This window comes from Cygnus atratus, chromosome 2 (genome assembly GCF_013377495.2).
Source record: "Cygnus atratus isolate AKBS03 ecotype Queensland, Australia chromosome 2, CAtr_DNAZoo_HiC_assembly, whole genome shotgun sequence".
Lineage (NCBI taxonomy): Eukaryota > Metazoa > Chordata > Aves > Anseriformes > Anatidae > Cygnus > Cygnus atratus.
Window position 1 is genome coordinate 35,541,544 of NC_066363.1, and position 23,263 is coordinate 35,564,806.

The 23,263-nt window shown below is 38.0% G+C and overlaps 1 protein-coding gene across 2 annotated transcripts in view; it reads right to left on the bottom strand.

The window, feature by feature from the left end:
• Positions 1-10,987: 10,987 nt before the first annotated feature.
• Positions 10,988-23,263, bottom strand: part of SKAP2 (src kinase associated phosphoprotein 2) — a 114,770-nt gene continuing 102,494 nt past the window's right edge. For both annotated transcript variants that reach the window (XM_035556472.2, XM_035556473.2), the window contains 3 exons: positions 21,753-21,865; positions 12,187-12,288; positions 10,988-11,763 (listed from right to left, as the gene is read on the bottom strand). In XM_035556472.2, coding sequence (XP_035412365.1) covers positions 12,196-12,288; positions 21,753-21,865 — 206 coding nt within the window. In that variant the 3' untranslated portion in view covers positions 10,988-11,763; positions 12,187-12,195. The remainder of the gene's footprint in view (positions 11,764-12,186; positions 12,289-21,752; positions 21,866-23,263) is intronic.

Here is a 23,263-nt window from a genome sequence, read left to right on the forward strand (position 1 = left end):
GTAGGAACAGATGATCAGCACCACAAGCCGAAGCCACGGGGATGCTCGTGGAGTCCTGAACGCTTCACGGCATACAAATGAATTATCCTCATTCTTCTCCTGCCGGAGCATATAGGCCAGACCTCATTAGGATTCAATATCACTCAGCTTTTCTAATGTTAATGTTCCACTTACATAAGAAATGCGAGAAGGGGGGGACGTATGGGGAGGAGTGGGGGTACGCCACAATTATGGCCAACACCATACCGTAATTCTGAAAGCAGAACTTAATATTTTTGAGGAAATTACTCCATTTTCCTAGTTGCTCTCTCGGTCCTAATGCAGCATTATGTCTTTTCCTCCCTCTAATAAGCGGGTTTTGATCATGAGCTTACCCCACAGTTAGAGCAACTGCAATAACAGGTTTTATAGCCTTTTTATTTTTGGGAAAAAAAAATGCCATGACTAAATAACCAACCATCAGATTGTGAAAGCTCCGAGTTCGTTTTACTGTGAAAGGAAACGTTGCACTTTACGTTAATAAACAACTGTAGGAGTTTTCACCATCCAGGAATAACTCAGACATTAGGCTGCATTCTTTTGTCTAGAGAGCAGCGAGCAGGGTAATGAAAACAAAACCCAGCAAGACATAAAAATACAATTTATACCTTTTTATCAAGCAAAGAAAAAGTTGGTTAATGTTTGAAAAGGGAGCAGTAATGTATATTTATTGACAATTTTATTGTAATAATTAGATGTTTACACAGTCTGGACATTGTGGCTAAATCACTTCCAGCATGTTTATTTGTAAAGGGCTGTTTTCAGGGCAGTGCAGTAGGCTCATTAAGAAGACAGACTGCATTAAGATTCAAAGAAATTACTACTTTCCAGGCTTTGCTTCACTGGTTTGGATTTAAAGTTAAAAAAAAAAAAATATTGAGAGAAGAAAGAAGAAAGGAAGAAAGGAAGAAAGAAAGAAAAATTGAAAACCCAACAGCAATATCATCCAAATACCTAACAGCCTAGAAATGAAGTAAAACAGAGAATATTTTCGCCTATAAGGGAAACTTCATCTTTTCTGTTCCAAAATAATCTGGTATTGTACATTTGAAACAATATACAACATTGTGAATGCCACTTCTAAGTGCCTCTTTGTTGCTGTTAATATATATTGCTTCACCACTTATATTTATTTTCAGCACTCCAGCTAAATGATTATGTGATATTTAAAATAAAGATTTCTCTTTTTATTATTTTTTTTCAGGCAGTGCCTCTAGTTCACCTTTAGGACATCTTTAAGTCAGCATTTGGTTTACAAATTTATTTGATGTGTAGGTGTCATTTTTTTCCTTCAGCCAAAGGAGGATAACTTTTCACTATGTGTAATCAGAAATGTTCGTTATTAACCAGGCAACTATTGAACATTAGATTTTTTAGGCAAATAAGTTTTATCTTTTTATACTGAGTCTGGAAAACTCTAAATTCTCTATAGAATCCCAGTTTGGCGCTTTTTCACTAATCAATCTAAAATAATTTTTCTGTTCTGATGTGAATTTCACATGTGCTAACAGAGGCTAAACACCAATTACAGATTTTTCTGCTTTTAGAAGGGTAAGGGAAGGAAAGGCACCCGGAGCAGAAGGAGCTCTCAGTAACACAGACCGGAGGAGAAAGTCCTTTCTATATCAAGTTCTGCATAGAAGAGCACAGCATTGCATTTAGTGAAACATCCATTTTAAAATTTAAAAACTCTTTAAAAATGAAGGCAGTAAATACGCTATTATGTTGCCCTGTCCAAGTATTTTTCCATTACAATTAAGTAATCAATATGCAGTATTTATTGCTGAAAAATTATGCACAAAGAGGAGTACATAAAAGGAGCCACGTGCTTAAACCTCCCTGATTTTCCTTTAGCTGCTGTTAAGCTAGAAAGAACACTATTTTTCCCCAGAAGCAGACTTGTTAAATGCCATCCAGTACGTGCCATATAAATGCTGTCTACTCCCCGCCCTCACAAATAAAAACAAAGATGATAAAAGAAATGGATAAAGAGATGTCAGTTTGCAAGGAAAATACTGGGTTATATTTCCTGAAAGCTGCACAAGCCAACTTACAAACTTGAAATATTACAGATTCAGTTTTACAAGTCAATCACAGCTATATATTTGGACTCGTAATTACTGTCAGTTTTGACAGGGAAGGCAATAATTTTTTTTCCTGACATGTGAGTTTCAATAAAATCAGGTAGCCACATCACAGAATACTTTCTTACACAGGGAATTAAAAGGACTTTTCACAGAGATAAAGAACACTGCCAGAATTAAATATGTCATACATTCAAAAGAGGATGAAAAAAAAAAAAAGAGGATTATCCTTACAGGTGGACCTGATCCAAAGCCCTTTATAAGGACGAGAATGCTTCTATTTACTCGAGTGAACCCTGGAAAAATCTCTTTCTGTTCTCAGAAGAGAATAAAGAAACAACAGACAAAACTGAAGACTATTTTTATCTCTTTCTCTATTTCATAAGACACTTAGACACTGAAGTGATAAATAAAATTTAAATACCTAAAGAGAATGAATGGCTACAATTCAAAACTGTAGCTATTTTGCTTAAAAATGCATGAGTGAAATGCTCTCCACGGCAATTAGAATCAACGTCACCTTTCACATACTCAAAATTGTTTTAATAACAGGTACAGGCAAAATCTTCCAAGGCACAGCAAGGTACATGATACTTAAAGAAGACCTTAACTTGTCAAAAGATACAAATTGTGGGCCAAACTGATTGCAGAGGTAATGAATTAACATGCTTTTGGGGAGGGAACTGGTGAACTCAGTTTCTGCTTGGAACCTGTGGAGTTGGAGGGGAATTAGGAACACATCAAGTGAAGAACAGCAGCATTTTTAGAATATCAGTCAAAGAAAAACTGAGACTAGACCTGTATTTATTCTGCCATTTCCAAGTGGTGTCAGCTCACTGCTGACTTACAGAATTGAAGAAAACTGGCCTGGAACAGCCTGTGAGAGGTCACTTAGCACATGCCCCAACCCCAAGGCAGGAGGCCCTATGGTTAAGTCATTCCTGGCAGGTGAGTTCATTCCCCGCAGGTTCTCAAAATCCTCTGGAAACGGAAATTGCAGAAGCTCCCCAGGCAACCAGCTCCAACGCTTCGCTGCCCCTACCCTTGCAAAGCTTCACCTTGCGCCTGGTCTGCACCTACCTGGGAGCAATGTAAGCCTGTTATTTCTCGGTGTCATCTGATGATTAACATGGTCCCATTTAGCAAACTACGTGTGTAAGGCTTACCGCGAACAAAAGGTCACTCAGGCATTCCTAACATGAGATGGAGCAAACGACAAAAATGACCGGTTCGGGGTTTCTCCTACATCTATGCCCCGTATCAACCACTGTTCACTCTGAAGGGTGGTGGAAGGGGTGAGGAATTAGGCCCTGGGCAGAACAAAGCCGACGATGTGCAGGCTGGTGGCTGTACGAGAGCCATATTTCCTGCTACTTTCAGAATGTGCAACTCCATTAAGTCCTCAGCATTGGACTTAATTATGAGAGCAATAAATTTGGCCTACAGAAAATAGAATATACTGGGAGATATGGGGACTGTCAGTGGCCCATATACAGATGTTATAATTCTGTGTCAATATACCCATATAGCAAGATAAATCCTCATTATTACACACTTATTCTTCGGCTGAAAGGAGAGAGGCACAGCCAAAGCATTCATCTGCCATTGACAGCTGTCTATAATAAAGGTTACTGAAGACACTGAAAATAGCTGCCCTTATACCATTTAGATTTGGTAGCGAAAGGCTGGGGACAATGAAGCAGACGGGGTCAAACACAACTTTTTATTACTCCAGCGTAAGGCTGACATACCTGCAATGTTTTTGGACAAGTAAGCCCCCATTAACCCTGGCATAATCAGAACTCAGCCCAGAGTCTGCAGATCATCAGCATGTGAAGTGGGAATCAGAAGTGGGCAGCACATAAAATACTTCCGTCTTGGTCCAAGAAGTATCTTACACCTCAGAGATCTTCTCTGGGCAGCTGGAGACCAGAGCCACCTCAGTCATTCACTCTGTGCTCACAGTACTCCCTGTGTTTAAGTGCTACACACAGATGGATTTTGAACATCAGGAAAAACTACATAGATATACTAGCATCACTAGCACCCTATGTTAGGTCTCATCTTGAAACCACAGAAACTACTTTCCACAACACAAACAAATTGCTTTTATATCCTTTTTTTTTTTTTTCACATTAGTAAGCAGTTTTAGTTAGGACTTTCAGTGAAGCCAAGGACTGCATGCTTGCTATTGTCAATAAGGAGTTAATACTGTGCCCTCAAATTAAGATTTATCTACGTAGCTTTCATGGAGGTTAAGGGGGAGTCACATGGCTAAATTCCCTTGTTTCAGACTGTACATGCAGAACTGACTCTGTTTTCAAAAAGCATACAGTGTAAAAGACAGAAGACGATTGTGTCACTGACAACTGCCCACATTTCACATTTTTTGTAACACCAGCAGAAAAGGCAACCCTCAGGTTGAGCAGAACATTCAAGAGCCAACATACATAGGAAGGGCAGACATTAGTAAGTATTATGATGAATGTAGTCTGAATAGCTATTGTAATTTCAGTTAATACGTTTAGCAAACAGCCTGTCTACTGCTATTTTTGGACAAAATTATTGAAATAATTGTCTGAAATATAATTAATTAATAGTCAAACGTAATAGTCAAACGCTGTTCACCAAATGAAATAAATATTCTCCCAGGAGCTGGTCAGTACTCTGTGCAATGATCCCTATGAGTCACCCTGGCCAGATTTAGACTGAATTGCTGTAACACATATTCCCAGGTTTGAAATGTTAAGACACCTAAGCAAGGTATTTTTTACAACTGCCTCTTTAATATGGGGAATATCACCCAGAAAGTGCAAAATAAAATTCCACTGAAATGCATTGTCTTTACCATTCAATGAAATGGACTACGTTTGTTGACTGCATGTGCTTCGTGGAGCTTTCAGCTTGTCCAACAGACAGGACACATAAACGGGAAAGTACCACATCACAGCCTCATATTCTGTTCTGTCGGATCAGGCTATCATTCAAGATCCTGATCCCCACCTGATGGACAAACATCTGCACAAATTGCTGGCTCACTGACCTCATTAGAGACATTCAGTAGCAGTGCTGCAGATGAAGGGCCCAAGATGATATTGAACATAGATCAGTAAGGATCATTTTTCAGCAAAGTGTCAACCATATAGGTCTTCATTCTCTGCTGATTGCTCACGTCTCACACAGGCCACCATTGGTGCAGATTCAGGCTCATTTTCTCAAGGAGATATTTTCTTATTGTGCTCTTGAAACATGAATTTAGCCCCACTCTGTAAAAATCTGATGTTTCAAGACGGCACCTCACGGTACAAATTCTCCTCTTCATAATTTTGTATACATAAATGGACGCATGATTAGAGTGAAAACAGAATTTACAATACAAGTCATGGATATAGCTTAGGAGAAGGGATTATGTTGGACCATCTTTGTAGCCATCCTTTGGACACTCTCTAAGTTTTATGTTCTTATATCATGGTGCCCAAAACCAAACAGTGCTTGAGGTGAGGCCACACCAGCACAGAGCAGAGCAGGACAATCCCTTCCCTCACCTGGCTAGCAGTGCTGGGCCTGATGCACCCCCAAGGTATGTTTGGCCCTCCTGGCTGCCAGGGCACACTGCTGGCTCACATTCATCATCGACCAAAACCCCCAGATCCCTTTCCATGGGGCTGCTTTCCAGCCTCTCGTCCCCCCATCTGTACATACAGCCAGGAGTGTCCCTGCCAACTCAGGATATCCTATGATTCCCTTCTGTTTTAAAGTTTCACTCACCTTCTGAAAACGTACAAAGACCATGAGAGCAGATGCTTGTTTCCTGAATGCTGCCTTCAAAGCAGTGCCAGACACATTAGAGGGAAGGCAATTCTGCTCATATCTAAGTCACGAGTCAATAATGAACTACAGGTGACCTTGGGTAGCTATTAGAAGGCAGTAAGAAACGGAATGGCCGTAGAACCCCTTCTCAGTCTAGAGGTGAGTAGGTACCCACATCACCTATAATGTGCCTCAGAAGCACAAAAAAACAATGAATAGACAGGAACCTGGTCAGTTTATGGGCTTTCAAAAACAGCTCTCATATATGATAATTTGGATTACCTTTTTGTTGTTGTTGTTGTTGTTGTTACACAATGGAAATTTAGACACATAGATTACTTCCCCCTTTCATTTTAGCCTGGCACCTTGAAACTAAGTCTAAAATTAGCTTAAAATATGGGGGAAAAAAAGAGATGCTAAAAAAAAAAAAAAAAGAAAGAAAAAGCCTGGAGTATTTTTTGGTAGAGGCAAACAAAAAATAGTGTCATAAAAGACACAGAGTGTTTGTTACTAGGTACCTGACATAATGCACTTATAGAACTATCACAGTGGATATAGAACTATCAAGTTCCTAAACAAGAACCTTTAAACAAATAGATTTTTTTTTTAAAGCTTAAAAAAACACCCTCCTTCCCACACATACATGTGCACTCAGGCCTGGCTGCTTTTAATTTAACTATAAGGAAAGAATGACAGTCCTCATAGAACAGAGCAGCAGAGAAGGAAGGAGGTCCCTCCGCTTCCCTGATGCCACACAACTGTTCACAGATTTCATCTTTTCCCTTTCCAAACTGAAATAAGTCTCAGAGGCTGAAGACTGCCACTGAATAAACTGCATTGCCCACGCCTGTCAGACTGTCTGCGCGCTGCTCTTCGCATGCTGACCCTATTAGATTTGACTATTAAAAAGCAGCATTCGGCCATGTCAGCTCTTGGGTGGGAGACTGCAAAGGCACACTTCTGTGCCGCTGGCGTTTGAAAGATTGATAATGATCCCGGGTAATACTTTTTCCTTTAACCCAAGCGGTTCTGTACGGGGGTCAGCTGTGTGGTGCTACACACCCCGTCTCATAGCACGAGGTGTAAAAACCAAAGTCCCAATTGTTTGTGGCCATTGAAAATCCCATGGCAATATTTATAAGTATACAAGCAATTACAGCAGATGAAGTAGCCAGACTGGTTATTCTCTTCTGCCAACATAAATCCTCCTGCAGTAACTGAATGTGGTATTTTTTTTTTCATCTCACAGCATAAACTTTAAAGTATCACTGTAAAATGCTCATTAGGTATCAAAAATCTTTATGGAGTAGCACTTGCTTCATAGCAGAGGATGAGAGGAAGTTTGTTCTACAGGTTGTGAGACACTCAGACTACTTCAGGATAAAAGCTCAAACCCACCAGTTTGCTATAGAAAAAAATATTGGACATAGTTTCAATTGCCTCTAAAAAAATCTGCCTCCACCAGCAGCTCTTCTCAGACTGACTGCACTGTTGTGCTTTATTCTCACACACATTGCTACAAGAGGACACTCCGGATTTTTAGTGATTTTCCTGTTAATTAGGACTTGGTCCTTCCCAAAGGGTGGAAAGAAGCTGGCATCTCCAATTTTAAAATTGACTTGTGTTGGTATACCTTTCAGGTGCAGAGGTTACTTTGCTTTGGATCCAGCTCCCCGTGGATTTATCTTTGTGGGGTTTTGACTACGAATTCCACACAGCACAAACAGAATTGCCTAGATCCTATTACAAAATAATTCCTAAACAAATCCATAAAAGGCTATGATACAATGATTTACAGCTTATCATTGCATGTTCTGGTTTACAATGTAAAGGGGGAAAAGAGAAACATATAGTCCTTGGCACAACTCAGTTGGCTTAGAAAAGCAGCATCCCTTTGACCTGCCCATCCTGTCACCATCTTGGCCTCCCTTTACTTCTTCCTGTAGCAAGGAGAGACTGGCCAAGTCACAATTTTGTTCCAGGAGCATGAAATACTGCACTTATAACTCAGCTTAAATCCTTTAATTTAAATCTGTGGTTTGAAGTTGGTTGGTGTTGACCCCTCACAAAACAACATGGAATGTAGGGTGGGAAATGCACTCTGAAACAGAGATGTAGATTTGTCAGAGCACTCTTCACTGAGCTCAATGACAGTGTTTTTCCAAATAAAGATGGAATGAAACAGACATCTGTCTGAGAGATGTCAGCTCCAGAGAAACCCTGGTAAGTGAAGGTTTTACAGTTTATCAGTACATTGTGCTATGTAAAGTGGAAAGTTGTTTACAAGGTTTCCATGCATACACTTATTCCCCCAGTTTTCATATTAATAAATTTTTCATCAACTTGAAGGAAAGAGATGAGAGAAACATCAAATGGCTCATGCAGCTGAAGTGCACGCCTTTGTCATCTACCTGGGTACTTTCATCCCATGTTTTAATATTTTACAGCTTTCCTATAGATCCCAGTGAGCTTTATCAAACCAAGATTCTCATTTACATCCACAACTTCATTTTTCTTTACCTGTGATAGAAAAAAAATGAATTTCTGTCTTTTGGCTACAGAGAATTCAGTGCATCTCTTTTGTTTAGTTCAGGTTATGGAAATAATTGCATCCCTTTCAGAAAGAGGACAAAGTATTTGGCAAAAGACATTTTGAAAACTATAGGGCCTGGTTTTGAGCTACTGTTCTGGGAGCTTGATCCAGGAGAAACTGAATTCAACAGTTTCTCAGTTCCAGCAGTTTTTGGATCAGGTTCTAAAGGGTTATTCTTTATCCACCTTCTAATGCTGCATCATTCGCAGACTGCAAAGCCAAAAAGAACAAAGTTTATGCATCTGGCTTTAAATATAGAATGGGATCTTAATTAGTATTCACATTCAGCTTAATTCCAGTCAACAAAAGTTTTCATCATGAAGAGGGGAGAATAAAAGTAAGCTGATACACATCAGCTGATCTCGCTGATGGAAGAGCTAGTGCATACACTACTACTGGAACACGTAATTAGTGGCAGTATGTACAAAGAGGTAAATCCTAACTAGGTGCTGGTAAAATATGTGAACCAGTTATCTGTATATAGAGATACATGAAAAAATACTGGAGTGGCGTGGTTATATCTGGGCGCCTCTGCTATAAAAAGCATTTGTATTACCCTTACTTCTCTGAATAAATTCAAATGACAGCCCCATTTCATTTCTTCATTCAGTCTGGAGGCCAGATGGCATTAGAATCATTTACTTCACCTTGTTGTGCTTAATTACTACAATCAACACACTATTTTCCAAATTAATCATAACAAAGTAATTTCATTAGTAACACAGCAGGCTGTTGAATTATTAGCATCATAACAGTTTGCAAACAATTAAACTTTATTTGAACCTTAAAAATTTGCAGAGTAGAACATTATTGTAAGATCTAATGGCAGTATAGTACAAATTCAGAACAGAGCAAATAATCAAGTAAAACGCTGTACAAAATATGACTCACAATCACCTTTTAAAAAAATTAGCTGCCTGGCTGTTCACAGAAAGGCGAGCGCAGCCTAAGCAAACAATGAAAATCAAGCGATTAGCATTTTCTAACACCGAGATTTGTTTAAGTAGCACTAACGGAGATTTTCTTAGCCAAAAAAGGTTACGGCGTCTGCACAGATTTAAAGCAAACAATCCGCACGTGCTCCACCGCTGCTTTATTCGAGACACTCGCGGTGACTTTCCGAGCAGCTTTCTTTTAGGTCTCGGGTTTTAAGGCAGCTCGTTTACCTCCCCCCCCCCGTGCCCGAGGAGGGGGGCAGAGCCCCCGAGCCGCACCGCAGACAAAAGGCACTTTATTCCTCCCGCTGCCGCCAGCCGGGAGGAGGGAGCTCGGCGGGCCGGGTGCCCATCCGTTGGCGAAGGACTCCCTCTCCTGGAAAAACGGCAAAAGGCGGCGGCGGGGACGAGGGGAGGGGGAAGGGGGCCGGGGCCGAGCCGGGCTCCTCCCGGTGCTCGCGAAAATCTGCTGCCACCTGCCGCCGCGGGCGCGCAGCGCAGGGATGCGCGGGGATGCGCGGCGCAGGGATGCGCGCAGCCGCCGCCGCCGCCCCCCCGCCAGCCCCATTTTGCCTTTTCCAAGCGCACCTGCCCACGGACCGTTCTCGCCTCGGCCCATGAAGGAGGATTCACCCCCAAAGGCTAGGTGGTAGGGGAATTTGGGGCGCCGGGAGGAGAGGAAAGGCACCTCGGGGCGCGGAGGTGTTAGGTGGTAGCAAGGGAAAAGGGGCTTTTATGGCTGTGGCATTAAGGCCCTCGCGTTATGTGCACAAGCCCCAAGTAGACTTGATAAATTAAAGTAGCACAAGAGCTGAAGACTCTAATCTATCATTTGAATGCGTCACTGACAACGTGCAGAATCAACTGCAATGACTACCTCTTTTTTAAGAAAATTGCAACAAAACTCTGTACCTTGATTCCTATTAGGATCCAGTGTACTAGGAAGTACCAGAAATGACCTAAAACAAGCACAGCACCTGAGCTTATTAAAAGGACCTAGCCCTGAGTTTAGGCTAACGTTACCCTTTAACCCACAGTGTTCCCAGGGCCCGCCTGAAGCGTAAACAGCACAAGCAGCTACAGGGGGACCTGCACAGGCTCAGCAAGCCTCAGACTGGCCTGACCTGCCTCCTTGGCAGATTAAGGGGCTCACAAATCAAGGCTGGGGGAGGATTCAGAAAAGCTGATCTTCCATGCTACTAGTCGAACACATCTCCAAAATGATTGATTTAATTAACTCCACCTTGTCCAACTCCTTGTTCACAAGTGAAAATATTTATCTACTTTTTTTTTTTTTTAAATGTTTCAACTGATGCTTTTAGCCACAAAGTCCTGACACTAAGAATGCAGGCACAGCCCTTTTTAACTCAGAGCGGAAGATGTCTGTTGAACAACTTGCATCAGAAATTGCACACAACAGGGTATGTGGATTTTACTCTGTGAAAAGTACAAGCAAGGTGCAGATAAAAAAATTAGTATTTCACCACTACCACTCACAAAATCATTCATCTGCTTTTTATCTCATGTTGGCTTACCAAAAACTGTTGTCTTTAATATATTATCTTTGCCAAATTTTCACATAATTCATACCTCCAAGTCACAATGCTATCAGCACAGTATTACCCCACGTAGACAGATTTACATCAGCAAAAGAGCCAAGCCTTCATTTCGTAGTACCGTAACAGTCATTAACATTAACAAAGCTAAATATAGAAGAAAAATAAATCATTGACTGAAACTAAAAAGAAAACAAAACCAAAAAACAACCAAACAAAAAACACATTTGGAAGCGGAATACTTTGAAGACTTAAAATAGCACACAAATTTCCTTTGATTTTCATAAAAACTGCAGAAAAATGTACAGTGAACTACTGCATTAAACAATTAATGCATGTATTAACTGTGCAATAATTTTCTACTTTTGAAGTCCAGCTTAATTTTTTTAAATCTGAGTAACAGGTAAACACAGCCAAATTCCCTGAAAGAACACAAACGTATAGCAATACAGAGTGCTGCTAATATGCTTAAGAAAAGAGCAACAGGCACTGTTTGACTGCTTGTGCCCCATATGTTAATTACCATCTATTTAATTTCCTAGCGTTACAATTCTATAAAAAGTGACTAAGAAGAACATTTCTGTGGAATTATGATCAATCACAGTTTTTAATGTTTAATATATACAAGGCAATGATCTGACTACGTTCACTGAAACCACAAAATGTGTACGGCAGAATCTTCTTCCAGAGGTCGGGTCTGTAAACTGCAGCTGCACACCACTCTTGATTTCAAGTGCAGATTTCTCCTGATTAGAGAAAATGAAGTTGAAAGCATATCATTAACAAAAAAAACACTAAAGCATACGTATAAAACTCAGTCCAAATACTTATCCCCTTCCATAGATTTCTGCACAGATACATACATATTACTGAAGTAGCAAAACTAACTAGAAAGCACACCAACTTTGTTTTACCAAATATACATACACATATATATAAATAAATATCTGGAAGAGAACTGTAGTTATAAAATACATCATCTTTTGTACACTGTGGCTTAATATTTCATACAGAATCCCAGAAGTGCTTTAATTGAACCTTCAATATATTTTGCCATAATCTTTATGTTAACAGGACTCCTACAAAGGTTCCAGGAAAGAAATACTTATGAAACAGAGAACAAGGGAACATATAAGCCATTACAGAAGATTGGATTAAAATGTACTTACCCAGGCCTCTCAAATATCATACATCTCCATTATGTAGGCTTTAGGCACCAAGCCAATGGTTCCCTTCATTTCTCCTACCCACCAGCCAAATCTATTGTACTCCTAATTGAAAACAATATGCAATATTAACCTTTAGTCTGATATAAATGCAATAGAGTTTTGTATGCAACTCCTTATGGATGCTCTCTCTTATATACAGTTATTATCATTTCAACTGAAAATTAAAACATTATATCTTTTTGTTGGAGGCATTCACATACAGAGTTAGGCAAGGATAAAAGTTAAATCTTAAAAAGGCATGCTCAAGAAAATTTCTTAATTATGGCCACAATTCTCTATAACACATACTAAAAATAGCTGACCTCTCCATCCTGTATTCGTCACATATATAAAAATCTTGTCTTTGTAACTGATATCTAATATCACGATGTTGACATACAGGAATCAGCTGGGATTCTTTCAGTATCGCAAGGCTAAACTTTAAAAAACTTATAGTGAACTTATTTTAAATAATAATTTACTCAAATGTGAAGGGAATACTATAGATCTAATACACAATCTCCTTCTACAGACAAAGTCTACTATTGCTTTAGGCCTGCAGAAAATTCTACGGCAGATCTCATATGTCTGACAGATGACTAATGTACTTTTGTTTGAAATTTGTTTAGGCTTAGTGAGATAAATATGAAACAAAATGAATTATAATAGTTTAAAGAAATAATATCTTCCAAAAGCAATACCAAGTAAGAGTATTGTGGGATCCAAATTTAATTTTTTTCCTATGAGGTAAATATTTTAAGATCAATCCTAACAGCAGTTCAATAAATTGTAACAGCTGAAATTGCACACACACATATTGAGTTACAAATGAAGCATTATTAAAACAGAGACCCCATTCAAAAATGGAATGATTAGTAAGATAGAAATTACTTTGGAACAAACATGGAAAATACAAAATACACAGATATCTCTGATAAGCAACATCTGCTTCCTGCTACGCTGCTCTTCTGATGAGAAAAGCAAAAAGCTGTAGGATTTCTGAATTAATGGTCCTACTGAGATGACACTATAAGCTATTATTTTGACTGTAGATAAGTTTTTCGGATATAAATAGTCAAGTGGAGCTTAAGGGTTAATGGAGTTTCATTACAGCCCGAGCTATAATGATTTGCTGCTGGCATATCTGGCCTGGTGGAGAGTTCTCTAGGGTCCTATGAGGTGCTTAGTGTACTCAGCTCTCCCTGTGCGTAACTGCGATGAAGCCTTGTTGATGGCTCACTTTCATGTTGGCCCAGGCTTTTTTTTTTTTTTTCCCTAAGAACATGCAGGCAGGCAGACACACACACACTTGATTTTCTTTTTGTGAAGAGCTAAGCACAAGTCTTAAATTAAACGTTTGCTTCCTTCACAGTGCAAACAGAAGTTGGTGATTTAAAAGGTTCCATCCTACTATCCATAAAATACTGCAGTAAGTGTGCCTTAAAGAAAGCCCATGTTAAAAAAAAAAAAAAAAAAAAAAAAAAAAAAAAAAAAAAAAAAACCAGCAGAAAAACCTTCATTTATGATGCAAACTCACAAACTGGAAAGCTGCAAAAGCAATTCCACTTTCCACTGCAGTATGGACTTGTGGGGATGAGTCTGGTCTGAAAGTTGAGAGGTACCTGAGCCTGACTCACCAGCGAGAAAACTCTAAACAGAAGTTAAGAACTCCTCATAACCTTTCCCATGGGGCACATGTTACACCCCAAATCCTTAAAGGTTGAATAATACCCTGACACTGAAGTTTATAATGTTCCAGATCAGCCTGTTTAAAATTTCTATTTTATCTCACAGTACACTGGTTAAATATACAAACTGTATTTCGAGACTAAAGTGGGAAACTGCTGAAAGGAGCAGCGCTCACGTATACTCCTGGAATCTTGGCAATAAATCTCTCCAGGAGAAAGAAACAAAAGATTTTAAGCTGTTACATGGAAGTCATGAAGAGCCTGACAAAAGTGATTAAGCAAGTTTTGCTAGACATCAGCCAAAAAAACAAACAATACATGAAATGAGGGAAGTCGCTTAGTTAAGTGGTCATTAAATTGCATATGACAAATGGCACAGAAAGAGCCTGTGGACTATATTATCCATTGAAAATGTTCCACTTAGCAACACTACATGAACTTAGAAATAATTGTTTTTAAAGAAACAATTCAGATACCTCAAATTAAAATTAAGAGCGTGTCACTGTTTTGAAAACTTTGGTTTTTTGCTACTTACTAATACACCACTTACTGCTCTGGCACAAAGCTAAGTGAGAAGATGAAATGAATGTTGATGTAACAGACTAGTAAACTAATTTAAGGATTCAGTGCAACCATTATACTATACAGACAATATTCCAACACAGAAGCTTTTACTCTATCATTACTATTCTTTGAATGGGCCTCAAGAGCAACATGAATCCCAATTAAACCATCTGCAGTCTATAGAAGTCTGAACAAAAAGATAATACAGATACCTGGTTACAAAGAATATAAAACCTTAATCTCAGGTTTTGGAATAATTGCATAGCAGTCCCTTTTAAACTAATTAAAGCACAGACGTTTTTCTCTAAACTCCTAGCCACTCCTTTCTGTCTTCAGTACCATGAAAGAGCGCTTCCTAGTCAGACAGAGCAGTCCCCCACTCCTTTTCTTGCAGTCCCATATAAAATCCAAACTGATATATTGTTTCTATCAATGGTATCGATGATAAACTCCTTCATTACAATATAATTAATTTACTGTTGGTGTGAGGTCTGTATGTCTATTACCACTGCTCGAGATATGTAGAATAAAATCTAAAGCCCACATTTGCAGGAAATAATGATTAAAATGCAGAAGAATCTGAAGTCAGTTAGGAGTTTTATTTTAATTCTTAGGAGCTTTTGCAAGCATCAGCTTAAGATCTCAGGTACCTCTGGGTCTACCATCTGATATCCCTCACCGCATGCAGCTCTTAACATCACTGCTAACATAGACAAGCGACTATACTTCAGAAGGACTGATAAAATAATGAAGAGTCCTTTAATCTACAGGAAACCATTGTAGTCAATTTATAAGAAATATTGCATCCCTTTGTAGGATGTGTAATTATTTTCTATTAATCATGTGCTATAAAGCTACATTATGTGGTTATTCTGTTATCACTAGAAAGAGGCCTGCAGTCAGCTCCTGACAATGTTAGGTAATTACTAACACAAAGCTTCTTTCTCCTTATGTAGAAAGGCTATCAAGATCCAGAGGTGCTGTGATGCTCGCTATATGAAAATAACTCTCTGAAGAAATTCAATAACTGCAAAATGAATTGCTCCAAGGCAAACAGAGGGATAGGAGAGGGGGCTGGGCCAAATCCAGCCACCCTGCAATGAGGAGAATGCACAAGTGTGTGGCCACAACTCCGGCACGTGACTCCAAGCACATTTGCCATAGCAGGCAATGTTGGGCAGGGGAGGGGGAGGAAAAGGCCAACACAACCCCTGGAATACAAACACCACCGTAGTGGAATATATTATGCCAAATAATATAGAACAACCACCCTCACAGACAACCGAATGCTTTCTAAGCCACTTCTACGTTTTCACGGTCTGTAAGAGAGTGGCGTGTTTGTGTTTTGTCTTGTTCCAGCAGAAATTTATTAACCGAAGTAATTTCACGAGGCAACAAGGAACAGGTTATGACTTAACATGCTGGCAATACACCCTCTGTACAGCAACATTAGAAAAAAAAATCCCATCAGGGTTTACAGGCTCCTCAGAGGCTCTCAGCTGAACACCCTGCGAGCAGATGCTTCTTATCCCATTCCACCAATTTCACTGCTCTGATATGTATGCACCTATGTCTCCATGAGATACTGGCCTTAAAAGTTTTTGCATTTGCAGAAAGTACAGTAGGTAGAAATACACTACCTGATTTTCATGGATAACTTTTAAACCCAAGATTTATTCTTTTTTAAGTTTTGGATTTATTTTTTTTTTTTTAACTCTAGAGGAGAGGATTTTGATATGAAAGAAGAGAGATTTTTGATATGCACGAGGATTTACGTAGCAGTCTCTCTTCTTACCTTTAGAAACAGACCCTCTGAGTAAATGAGGACCCCCAGATGCTTTGCACCATATTAACTTCTACTGACTTCAGGAAAAGTTGAGAAGATCTGGTCCTTGTACAATTAGTCCCTATTGTTCAATACATATGGTATGTTGTTGTTGTTTGTTTGGGTTTTTTCTTGTTAAAAAAAAAAGGGGGGGTTGCTGAAAATCATCATTGTGTTTCGATGCCTAGAAGAAAACAATGGACTTGTATTCAAAAAACACGCAGCTGAAGCATGTGAACTCAAGATTTTTCTCCCACCCTCTCCCATGGCATTGTAAGTAATATTAACTTACAGACTGAAGATCTGCAAGCCTTAAAACTGAAAAGCAAAATGTATTTATTGCCTTGTTTGGGGTTAAATTAAGTAGCCTCTCCTATTGATCTAAAGAAGTGTGGGAAATAAGGAGAATATTTTTTTCAAAGAATATCCTAGGGGGCAATTTTGGCAAGATAATATTTTAAAACACCTCTAATTCATCCAGAAGATAGAAGCCAGCTAAAAAATTTTAGAACTTCCTTTGGTGTAATTGCTGAATGATACACTATCAACAAGGGAGTATTTTTGGCACAGAACAGCATTTTCGCTAAAAAGCAGAAAATGACAAATGTTTTAGATAACTGAATGAGACTTCTTCACAGGTAGAGTTGTTTTAAGACAGCAATAAAATAGTCATCTTTAAGAATATAAGCCTCAGATTTACTGTATGGTAGTGTTATTAGGTTTTATTTCCTACAATGTCATGAGACAAAATAGACACCAATTTGAAAGCTTTTGATCAGAATAAGCTGACTGACTTGTGAACCAAAACTGGCACTGATAGAAAGGCCATTTTATTTTCTCTCCCATGACATGACACCAACATATTTTTTAATCACGTAGGTAAATGTTTACATATTATTGGTATGCAAACCAACAGAGTGAGAGTCACTTTGCTTTAGTCTGTCTTAACTAACCTCCCACCAAAAGGCCTTCACTCTTCTCTTAGTCATGTATCTAGTCTATTTTTCTGTCAGGATACACCAGAAAAAGGCAGAAGGAAATTTACATCTCAGTAAGTGCATCCACATTTGCATCTTAGTTTTCATCAGAAGTGTCCCACTGAGGCAGATTTCCCAGTACTCCCCACCTTGGCTCACTTTGCAAAGCAGTCTCAGAGCACACAAACTGAATTTCTTGCAGATGAACTAAACCAGAAGATGCACTTTCATGTGCTCCAACCACTAAGCTAGACTCATTCCACAAAACCAGACCAGACCTATCCTGACAAAAACTGTACATCCTTTTGGGATGTACGGTGTGGACACGGGGGCCTCAGCACAAAGTGTTTAACTCTGCGAATCTGCTCCTGTTGGTACACCCTGTTTGCTAACATAGATGTAGGCAGTATGATCATGAAAAGCAAAATTATCATTAAATACACCTCTGCATATGAACAGTCAGACAATGGCCTGACAAAAAACACGTGGGATTTTAGTATGCCTTTGACATCTTTTCTGGGGAAAAAATACTGAATAAAAATACTTTATGATGATTATGCACATAATGTACAAAATGTTCACACTCACTATGAAACAGCTGCACTGTTAAGCTGTACTCTATTTCATAAGCGGTAATCCGAGCTATATTTCTGAGATTTCTTTGTCTTTTCACTAAGCAAAAAATAAAGGTTTTGTATGTATGGCTTGAGCATTTCAACAGACATTTGTTGTGTTGAAAGAACAAAAATCTCCCACATTGGAAGTATACAACCACTGAATAAAGGGTAATCTAGATGCCAAGTTCATACTCAAACTTTTGCTCTAGAATTTTCCATGAAAGTCAAGTCATAAATGAGATTTCCATGAATCATAAATACCAGAGTGAGTAGCATTATATCACATTAGCACATACTCAAATAATAACAGTGAAGGAGTATTCCAGTTTGAGATACAATTTCTGATTTTCAAGTATTATTTGTCGCTTTACTGCAAATATAAATGTGGTGGGAATTAAATTAGGTTAAAAGTTAAGAAATGTCAGTAATTCTGCTAAGCGGGTGCCTGCTAATGTCTAAATAAATTTCCATTAGTATTTGCATCTGGCTCATGAAACTATGGGGTTTCCCAACATGAAATATGCACATAAAACAAATAAATACTGCAACTGCTGCACTTAGGTAAATTGTGCACACCAAACGTTAAAAAATATGGCCACCAACACTCACATGGCTTTGTTACTGGAAATTGATTTCCTGAATAAGAGCTATGGAAGATTTATAAAAAGAATTGTTACATCATGGATTGTATTCCCATTTGTCATGTGGGTTTGAAAGCAAAGGCAAGACCATAAATGAGTAGGAATTAAGAGCAACCATCATTTTAGAAAACAGGCTGCCCAAGTATTGCACTTCTAATAGTCAATATTAACTAAGAAACCCTATTAATGAGTCCCTCAATGAGTAGAGCTATAAAATGATTTCTACTGCATAGTGAAAGGGGGGTGTATAAATTTCTGAAAGTTCATGATTCATAGTGTAAGTTATAAAAGCCACTTGAATATTCGGGAATAAATTCAAATGATAAATGTACAGATACTTTGATCTATTTATTTGAAAAGTTAGAGGATTTTTGTTTGTTTTAAGCTACTATATACTACTGCAACAGTTCTCTTGTTTCTTCTCAAATTAAGGGCTCAACATTTGAAGGAAACTCTCAAAGGCAACAAAAAAAGATAAAAAATATATTGTTTTTTAATAAAGAGCCCGTTGGACAGCTGCCATGGGAAAGCCACAATAGACAAATGTTTAGATAACAGCTAAAATAGTTTTTAAACGCATCTTCTGAACAAGGAAAACTCACTTTGGTACAGTAATAACTCTAGTCATGCATAGGTATTTGTATTACCAGTGTATAAGCATGCTCATTGCATTAACACTGACTTTTGATGCTCAATTTAAAGTAAATTATGAAGTATTTGCCTTTGCATAATGTTTAGCTATTTTAGTAAATAAATGTTGCCAAACAAACCTTGCTTCTACGTTCACCTAAGTTACAAGTTACATGTAACGTATTGCTCCTCTTGCTTTATTTAAATTATATCAATGCCCATGTTTTCAAAACTGGTTCATAATTACTTCAGTTGTACTAATGATCTCATTTCTTGGAAACAACATAGTCACTTTCCTCTAATTTCTCTAAAAGCATGTGAAAAAAACAGTTAAAAAGCAGTAAAATACATCGCTTTGGCATAACTACTGCTGGAAGATAAAAATCTATTTTATCACACTCATTAGAACAAGCTATACCATTTTTATTTCACTGTAAAACGGAGAACTATTACGTGTTGCACAAATATGCTCAACAGTTTGTTAAAGCCTCACCCTTCCTACTACAATACTACTATACCCATACTTACTTCCTCATAAGCAAAATGAGATTTCTTCAAGAGTAATGTTCACACCTAGCTGACATATGATAGAAAGGCAATAAAGCCATAGCTGGGTTCAAGCTGAAGCTGAATTTATGACACCATTTTGGATCTATACACATCACCTCCTGTCAGTACCTGCATCTCTCATTTTCAACCACTAGATGGTGTGAAAAAATAAAAAAATTGCTGAGGATTCCTGCCAACTGCCACAAAATCCAAGTACTAAAGTAGTGGATTAAGAAATATTTCTTGACGAAAAGTCTTGACCCACTTCAGGATGGTTAGGCTCACTTTTCCTTTGGTTGTATTTTCACTTACCAGACAAAGAGCCTGTAAATGATCAGTCCTTGAAACTGAACCAAGTGGAAGGTTAAGATGGATAATTCCCTGGCACTTTCCCCTCCAAGGACCCTAAATTCAGAGCTGACAGTAGCGGCCAACACTTATTCTTCTGAAAAAGCTGCAACAATCTTTAAGTGAAACAGGGCTGAATTTTCTGGGCTCTATTTTGGAGTAAAAATCATTCCCAAACAGAAAGGCTCTATATATCTGGAGCTGCAGCAGGCCTGTTTCAAGGACTGATTACATATTAATCAAGGTATGGTCACAAGACAGTTGATATACAGATGACACCTTAAGCTGCTGTTTTTCTATTCTGCTCCATTTTTTAAATTAAATTCCTCACTGTTTGAGGGAAAGCAAATGAGTTTTTCACCTACAAGTTGAAGATTAAGATTTTATTAGTCCCTGTAACGTACCAGAAAGTACAATTCTCAGAAGGCAAACGTGCAGTGCAATCTGCTTGTGGGCTTTTTTTCCTTTTTTTTTTTTTTTTTTTGGGGGGGGGGGGGGGACGACTAAATAATTAGTACCATTCTTTAGTGCTGTATAACTGTATGAAAGCCTGCCCAACTGAAGACTGCCTTTAGTGATGTAATTCAGTTATTAGTTTAAGTGACAATGAAATGCTTCAAAAGACATACATGTTCACATTACATTAGTAATATATCTTCTATATTTTTATATGGGACTATCTTTCTACCTATAAATCTTAAATTTATTTAAACAGAAGCTGTACGTTTATTATCCCTAAAACACTGCATCTAAAGGTATCACAGAAGATTTAAAGCAACTGTGACAAAACTGAAGAGTTTGAAACTAACACAAACAGATGGCTTTAGCTTTCATGCAGCTACATGTGTATTACAACATCTTTAGCATAAATTATACTGCATGGCAATTACATCTGAGATATGTATTAAAAGGTGCTTTTTAAGTGAAAACTAAAAAAGATCAACTTTTTTCTAATATGTGGGGAAAAGAGAAATTTCCTTTGATTAATTGTTCAGAAGAACACTTCAATGGACCATGAGATACATAGTTTATGAGAGATTTTTTGTTTGTTTTTAAGGGAAAAATAACAAAAATCAGAAACATTAAAGTAAAATTAAATTTCATGCTTGTACTGCTTATCATCACCTCAGATGAGAGGAATTATATTCATCATTTGCTTTGCAAACAGGAAAGTAGTAAATTAAAAATTGCCCAAATCTGTCAGAGCAAACAAATTTGGAATCTGAGCTGTCAGAACAACTGCAATACACATACAAAGATGAAAACACAGTTCAGAAAAAAAAAAAAAAAAAAAAAAAAAAACCTCTAGCAAGTTGCCCAAAAAGTCAGAATCAGCACAGTCAGAAATATAGAACAGGAAACCAAAAACATAACATGCAAGATAATTTAAAATTCTACAAGGTTAACTTTTACAAGCAGAAAGCACATTGTCTCCTGTTAAATTAGTTAACAAATGGTAGCCAAGATTTAACAAGTAAATAAACATGCTTTTAAGTTAATTCCTGTTACATGGCTATGTTTTAAATGTGATTATAGTTCATTTGACAAAATAATTAATTGCAGTGAATATCTGATTGCAAACAAAGGATCTGAAAGGGAGTGCCAATTTCCCCCCATAGGACTGTGGGAATGTGCCCTTCTGTGCTTCTCTCTTTTTACAACTCTTTAGCCTCAGTAGCATGCTGTACCTTGCTGAGAATGTAGATAACATCACCACGTTTAAATGACAACTCGTCAGGTACATCTCCGGTGCAGTCCCACAAACCTTGGTAGAAATTGGCATAATCGGTATTTTTGCCATCTGCAAAGAAAATTATATCCAATTACAAAAGATAAAAATTGAGGGACTAACATTGCTCTTTAAACCTTAAGGTACTACAAAGCAATTAATTAGTGCACATTTCTTAATCCTCTCGGTAGAAACAGCTCCTTCATACCACAAATGCAAGTGGAAAACAAGTTTAATAGGTGAGCCCTTCACTGGCAACAGTTGTATCACTGAAGACATGTAGCTGCAGGTTTTCAAAGCATTTTACAGCTGCAACTTAAAACAGCTAGTTTTCCTCTACTAATGTATTTCCAGCAAGCCAGGGTTGTATCTCAACTTGAAACTGATAAAAATGCTAGAGTATAATTAATAACAATCTGTGAAAGGAAGCCAAAGTAAGTATTTTGTGATATGCTTCCCCTCCCTCTTCTGTTCCAACTAAACTAAATAACTTCTCTGAGAACCTTTTAGATAATCTTGGATTGTTCCTTCTGAAATATTGGAGAACTTTGAAACTGTTGCTGAAGCTGCATTTTAAAAATATTTGTGTCAGCTCCAGTTTAGGACATTAAGCTCTGGCTAAACATGCAACTACACTCCAGCCATAAACTCATCCTTCTAACAGCATAAGCACAATGGATGTGCTGTGTTCAAGCTGCCATACAGACCATTAACTGATTGATTATTTAGCACTCTTTGCTCTGTAATATGGCAATAACACAGTAATAAATGCTTTGTCATACACTTACAATACAGAGTGCGTCTACTGAAACACAGCACTTACACATGGTTAAATACACTGGGAGCTTCTGTTACACTGCAAACTATTTCCTGTTTTTAATTCCATGAGAATCGAGTGTGATGAGTTAATGCAAGAAGAATGTAAGCAATACCACTAAGATGACCAGTTACATTATGTATACACTAACCAGACAGAATGTATATGTACTAATAATTTACATCACTGGGAAGCTATCTTCTAATTCTGATAACATAAATATCACTGAACTGGCTGGATCAAGGCTGTCATCTTAGTTTTGTTATATGACCCTGGAACAGCAGGCTTGCTGGTTATTCCAACATATACCAGTTACATTTGCATGTCGTTAGCATTCTACACCATTATTTATAGTTTACAATTTAATCATGATTGGTTCACTTTATTACTGAAAAAATCCTGAAAAATAGCAAGTAACAAGTGAGATGAAGTGTCACGCTATATAAAGTAGTATTCAACTTGTATTTTTCCCCATTTTGACAAATACTTTGATTTTAATTTTAATACTCTCTAGATGAGCCAGAAGAGCTTGTTTCCAATTTATCCATTTCAGTCTGTGTTATGTGCTATCTTGTTTTGATGGCTAAACATTCACAACCTTGCCTTTAGAGCCACTGTGCAAGTTAGCCACCATTTAATTTTCCATAAACTGG